The sequence below is a fragment of the Austrofundulus limnaeus genome, unplaced genomic scaffold, assembly GCF_001266775.1.
Source record: "Austrofundulus limnaeus strain Quisiro unplaced genomic scaffold, Austrofundulus_limnaeus-1.0 Scaffold790, whole genome shotgun sequence".
In the NCBI taxonomy this organism is placed as follows: Eukaryota; Metazoa; Chordata; class Actinopteri; order Cyprinodontiformes; family Rivulidae; genus Austrofundulus; species Austrofundulus limnaeus.
This window is the reverse complement of record NW_013953192.1, coordinates 139857-146478: the sequence shown is the minus strand read 5'-3', so window position 1 is coordinate 146478 and position 6622 is coordinate 139857. Positions and strand designations below refer to the sequence as shown.

Below are 6622 nucleotides of genomic sequence, written 5' to 3'. Positions count from 1 at the left end.
TTATATTAAAGCTCAAATTGTTCTCGTTCTGCTGGAGGGGTTTTCATGTTAAAGGGAGTTTTTCCTTTCCACTGTCACCAATGTGTTTATAAGGACTGGAGATTCAACAAATGGAGGTTTTGATGCAATCTGATAGCTTCCTTAGATAAGCAACGTTTTTAAATTGGCATTTCATATTGTATTGTATGTGAATGTGTTGTAAAATTAAACTGAATTGATTGTATGTAGATTTAAAACTGATATGAAGGAACTTATTTTTCTTGTTCAGTACCCTGAGATGACTTTTGGTTCTTTACAAATAAAGTAAGTTGAACATTTGCAGTTCTTGCAATATTAACATTGCACACACTGATAGTGCAGCAACAATAAATATTCGATGTGTGCAGCCCTGGTAGCAGCCTGAAGCAGCGAGTTTGTAAGAACATTTTGATCAGAACCCACGCTGTGCCAGGACCATGGAGCAACATATCAGACATGCTTTTTCCACAACACTCATGGCTTTTCTTGTAGTTTCCTTCGTATCAAAGAGAGGAGGATTTGCTTTAACACAAATATGCTTGTTTTTATGAAGATGAGCAAGAAGCAAGGCACCAGCATTCTCTCTCTCTGCGTTTGGTATGTGTCATACCTGGGATGAAACTCACACAGATACATTTGCTCAGGTGTTACTGATCCACATGGAAACTGAAGGGAACTGGTAAAACTCAAGAAGATAATCTCACAGTAGCAGTTTAGATGTTTTAGCTTCCCAGTAACTCCATTGGCAAAGGGTCTCCTGCTTTTAGTGGTTCCTGTTTCACCCTGAAGTGACCAAACACAAAAAGTGACTTTGATAAATCTTGATTACATTCACAATCATATTTAAGAAGTTCATTTGGATCTTTTTAAGCAGATGGATTGATGAGCATTGCTTCTTTAAAACCACAAGGGGGCGTACATATCAAACAAACCCAATGATACAAAACCCACCCATGAATGAAATGACTGCACACCGAGCTGTCTGAGACTTGGATGTGGGAGCTACAGCTGATTAGCATTAGAAGCAGACAGATCTGGTTCTTTATCCAATCACAGCTTCTCTGAGGTCCAGGTTTTTCCACCATCAGTGTGGCTCCGTGTGGAACCAACCCACAGATTTACAGTTTGGCAAATATAGTGTTTCGACTAAAATGTTAACATAAATTGCATTTTGTCAAAAACATAATGAATAAAAGCCTTATCAATGTATCATTTGAATGAACTGTCTGAAATATAATCATAAAACAAAATGTTGAAGCACTTTTTTGAGCAGTAGCAAGAAAAAAAACTGATTTTGAGGAAAAACGCCTTAAAATGTTGAGATTTTCCCTGTGAGTTAGCAAAGTTTTGTTTCTTTTTATCTGGTAAATCTCAATATTCAAATATAATTTGAGGTTTCCTCTTTATAAGGACATCAAAAATTCCTCATTAAAATGACATCAAATTAGGATTCAGACCAAATATTTATGTATTATTGTAACCAACAAGACAAATTAAGTCATATATATGGATTTAATTATGATATCAGGATGATCCAGGTATCAAAATGTAGCTTTTAAAGACAAGAATCTGAAAAATATTAGGTCATTTTGACCAAATTTGACTTAATCCTCATTTTGTTATGATGGGTCACATTTGTTTTGCAGTCTCACTGAAATCTGAATGTAGGAAACAACTTGTCTGTTCAAAATTAAGGCCTGTCCAGTGCAACAACTCCTGCAAACGTGGTGAGACATTCTGGAGACTGCCTGCTAAACTCACCAAGTACAGCTGCAGCACAGTGAGACGCTACCTTTGAATTAATGTGTAACTCTAATGGTGTGAGTAACTGTTCCTTCCACCTGTCCTTCAATAACAGTGGAGATGAGCTTCAGCTCCCTGCGACCCTGCACAGAAAAGCAGGTAAAAAATATGAACAGATGGCTGGATGCACCTTCCTTGCTTGATCTTTTGTCTGTCTACAGTTAAGTGTCGCAAAGCTAAGAATGAAACATTTAATGGTTAAACAGCTCTAATAGTGCAACTCAATTTTGTTTCGCACTAGCTGCTTTCACATTTCACAAAAGAGTGGTAAAAACTATAACAATAGGTTGTGGGGTGAGATATTATGTAACTTTTCTTTAAGCTACATTACAACAGTGGCATCTCAACATAACTCTGTCCTTTGTTGTCAGGAAATGTAGATAATCGACATACTGCCCAGCATTCTGTGGATTATCTATCCTGCCTCTGGAGGTTTGCTGTTACCCAAAATGTCCTTTCTGCTTAGGGCTATTATGGACAGGAGTTGCTTAGAAATTGGTCCCAGACACGCTATTGTGTCGTACGGCAGCTAAGAGGAAATATTTTAAGCTTGAGCACCTTCTCAAGTTTGTCATTAGAACAGGAAGTTTGAAAATGTGCACTTACGTTAAGTGTCCAGCTCGGTCACTCCAGATATTTTAGTCCAGTGTGTCTGGCTGTTGTTGCTTCCCTGTTTAAACATTTATTTTGCAACAACTTACATTTTGTTAAAGAGATAGAAATGTTAAAAGCAAACAGAAAAATGGAACTCAAGTGTCTTGATTGAGATTAAAGTGCAGGTTTTGGGTTTGTTACACTGTTTGGTGAGGCTCACACAGTTTCAGAAAGACTTTCACAGGGCCAACAGGAGGACCCTGGCAATCGATGGAGCCTTCTCCCACTGACAATACTACATCCAGCTAAAAACCCATAACACTAGTTGCTGGGATTTGGTAATTGATGGATTTTCTCCCAGTTGCCTTGTTTTTCTGGCTGTATCCAGGATTCGCTGAGAGAACACATTGTGAAATCACAGCTGAAAGTACTAATTGTTCCAATGCAGGGCTGATGCTGTGTCCAACTCTGATCCGAGTGCTGGAGGTCAAGACGTAGGAGGAGGACGCAGGCTTTTACACTTCATCTCGTCCAAGTTCTTCCAGTAGTTGTAGTTCTCTGACAGGTGCTCGATCAGGTTAGGGAGGCTGGCAAAAGCTGCAAAAACAGAAAAGAAAACACATAGACACATATTTTATTTGCCTGTTTGGATTCACCACCTTGAGATGCACCAGTAGACAGTAAAGCAGAGGGAAAATTGTTATCGTCTGCCTGTCTCTTTTGTTCCCAAAACAACTGATTACAGGATCTGGATCTCCCCGACAACGACCTTGATCTGTTGACTAGATTCTTCCTGGTTGGATATGTCGACAAGGCTCAACCCCACACCTCCCCCCTCTCCTCTCTCGCCCGTTTGATTCTGGTTTCCTGGGCAGGCTGGGGGCTCACAGAATGAACAGTTCCATTAATATTCTGAACTATGGCTGCGCTGGTTTAGGGGACTGGATTTTTTTAGTCCCCCCCCACCCCAAACCCACTTACTCCTCTGGCTAATAAATCTACCCTACGTAGAGGTTTTTCCCTTAAATACCATAGTGTGTCACAGTGTTGATATAATATGATGTTTTTGTTGTTTTCCTCATCTTCCCTTGTGTGGTTTTTCTGTTTTTTTTTCTGTTTAAGATGGCTCCACAGTAGGCAGCCTGTTACTGCAGCTCCCCTGTCTTGAGTTGCTGTTATGTGAATATTTCCCCATTGTGGGATCAATAAAGTTCTATCTTATCTTGTCTTGTCTTGTCTTGTCTTATCATCTTCTCTTGTCTTGTCTTGTCTTGTCTTATCTTATCTTATCTTATCCACTGATTGTGTTTGAAGTTAAGTGAAAACCAACATAAACTAGTTCATGTTTTCAAATCCATGTGATTAAGGCAGGGGTCTCCAACCTGCAGCTGCAGGGCTACATGTGGCTCTTTGGTTCCTTTGCAGAGGCTCTTTGTTAAAAAATATTAAAACAACATCTTTTATTTCTATAGATTAGCAGAGACACTAGTTTTAGCCATTTTCCTGTCCATTTCTTTTTCAATGTGACACATTTTAATACAAGGAACAAATCCTGTTGATTAGATCAAGCTAGTGGTTGGTTTTGTTAGCCAGTTAACCACTTCATTGATCCAACTTCCTGCAACACTGTGTGATCTCTCAAATCCATCAGAAAACTTTTATCAAACATATTACAAATATTTATTAAAATAAAGGGTCAGTAAAATGTACATGTAATGACAAGAATTAAAAGCAATAGCTTACTCTCAATTAAGCTAGCGCCGAAACTATATTGCCTTATATGTATTAGCTCAGGGCTAGCGCGACAAACAAGCAGCTCTGTTGTCCTCCATCCATATTTTCAGTTCCAGGCTGAGTCATTTCTACCTTCTCCTCTCTGTCAACGCCCACAGTTATAATAAATGTTTATCAAATAAAGTCAAATGTTACAACTAATCATGGATCCCTTTAAGCCTCTAGCAGAGTGGTCTCCACCCCTACTGGCCAGAAAAGGACCCCAAGGATCTGGAAATGATCTGCAGGCCACCAGTTGATGATCACAGCTCTTGCACATTTTACAACTCTAGATAAATTTCATTTGGTGATTGAAGGGACAGAAATGTCTCCATGTAGCTGATTTCTGGATTAATAGGGTAAAATCCATACATTTTAACAGAAACATCTACTAAACTTAATTAGATAAAGCAGCATATCAGTTTTTGAAAATAATCTTTATTCTATTTTTTTCCTGTGTGTTTTTCTGTATGTTTAATACATAAAAATAGTAAAAACTAGTTGTCAGACAGGATTTATTAACTCTGAGCCAAATGAAATATAAATCTAAAACAAAGTTTGTTTACTGCTGACTTAAGAACACATCAGTTAATGACTCTGAGGCTGAAGGTCAATGTCTTTGACTTCCTGTGTAACCAGCAGATATCTGACCAGCAGCTGAACAACAGATCAAGTTTTGAGTTTCTCCTTTCCAATGTTAAAATACACATTACAACAAACCATGACTAAAATAGGGCTGCAACGATTAATCAACGACTAATCGATTATTTAAATAATCATCAGATTAATCGATTATTAAAATAATGGTTAGTTGCAGCCCTAGACTAAAATATGATCAGTCAGAATAACTCAAGTCACAAATCTTCATCAGAAAGCTTCCAGGTATCTGGTAACTTGTCTTCAGAATCTGTTTATTACAACTGTCACCAAAAACACATTTAATAGTCAATAATTATTGCTCATGATAATGTTTTTGCTCACGTGTGTCTGAGTTACAACTTCAACTTTGAGTTGGAAAAATCTTTAAAAAGGACTGGAAAAATGTTACTGAAATGTATGAAAATAATCATTTAAAATACTTGGCACCACTTTACAATTAGACTCCCCTTGTAGATGGCTTGTACATAGGTTACAGATATGTTATGAACTCATCTGTAACCACTTTATAAATCATTAATAAGTGTTTATTATGCAGTAATTAAGAATAAGGAAGAGACAAATCTGTCTGGTTTCTTGCTAAATAATGAGCCAAATCTGTTCATGTACATTTTATAAAGTGTTTTATTAAACATTTAACACTAGGTTAATTTGTAAGCACAATAATATATTGGAAACACATATTTACAGTAGGTACACTACTTATTAATGATTAATAAATGTGTATAAATGTCATAATTGAGGCTTATAAATAGTGTACAGTCACACTTTATAATAAGGCTCCCTTTGATAGCTGTGGATATGTATAATACAGTGCAATAATATATGTAAAATATGTGTTTCCAATACATTATTGTGTTTACAGGGTAGTAACAGTGTGAAATGTTTAATATTACAGTTTAGAATATGTACATGACGGGGTGCAACGATACAGAAAATTCACGATTCGGTTCGGTTCAATACTTTAGTCTCACAGTTCGATATTTTTTCGATACAATAAAAATAAATTTTCATGCCCCTTTTAACTTGTAATTTATTTAAATTAATTATCAACATTTGTTTAACCTCAAAAGTACAGTTTTTAAATTAAAGGCACAGTGTGTAGGATTTGTTGTTTTCAGCGACATCTAGTGGTTGAGTGGTTGAATCATCCCTGGTCCTCCCCCCACCCCCACTCTACGGTGTCTCTCAGGGGTCAAAAACCTTTGATAATTCCAACCGCGATGTCTACCAGCAGCTTCAGGGCTAGTGATGTTTCAAGTGGTAAGATTATGAGCTTTAATAAGTAAAATTAGACCAGCTATGTTTACATGCACAAAATGTTTTAATCAGATTGAAATGTATTCAGATTAAATAATCCGGATGTACTGTTTACATGGACACAATCCAATCATAAAAAGTGTTTACATGCACCGGAGTTTTATTCAGAATAAAAGTCAGTTTTCTACGATCAGAATAAGATGATCAGATGTTTACATGAACGTCTTTCCGATCATCAATCAGCATAATCCACCCTTTTCATTCAGATTAAAAATTCATTCGGATCGAGCTCAATCAGATCAGAATAATCCGAACAGCTGTTTACATGACGCATTTTTATTACGAACGGCCATTTAATCTGATTACTTTTGTCCATGTAAACGTAGCTAATGACAGACAACAAATATTACATTTATAGTATTACAACTAAAACTGTTTTTGACGTCGCCACCGCAGTTTGTCCTTCATGAGCCTTCGTAGACAAGATGTCGGTACAAGATGGTGGCTGCCTGTGTGG

At 37.1% G+C, this 6622-nt stretch overlaps 1 protein-coding gene across 1 annotated transcript in view; it reads right to left on the bottom strand.

Annotated features, from left to right (window-relative positions):
* Positions 1-2583: 2583 nt before the first annotated feature.
* Positions 2584-6622, bottom strand: part of LOC106532541 (high affinity cAMP-specific and IBMX-insensitive 3',5'-cyclic phosphodiesterase 8B) — a 140600-nt gene continuing 136561 nt past the window's right edge. The window contains exon 17 of the mRNA XM_014028633.1: positions 2584-3012. Coding sequence (XP_013884087.1) covers positions 2903-3012 — 110 coding nt within the window. The 3' untranslated portion in view covers positions 2584-2902. The remainder of the gene's footprint in view (positions 3013-6622) is intronic.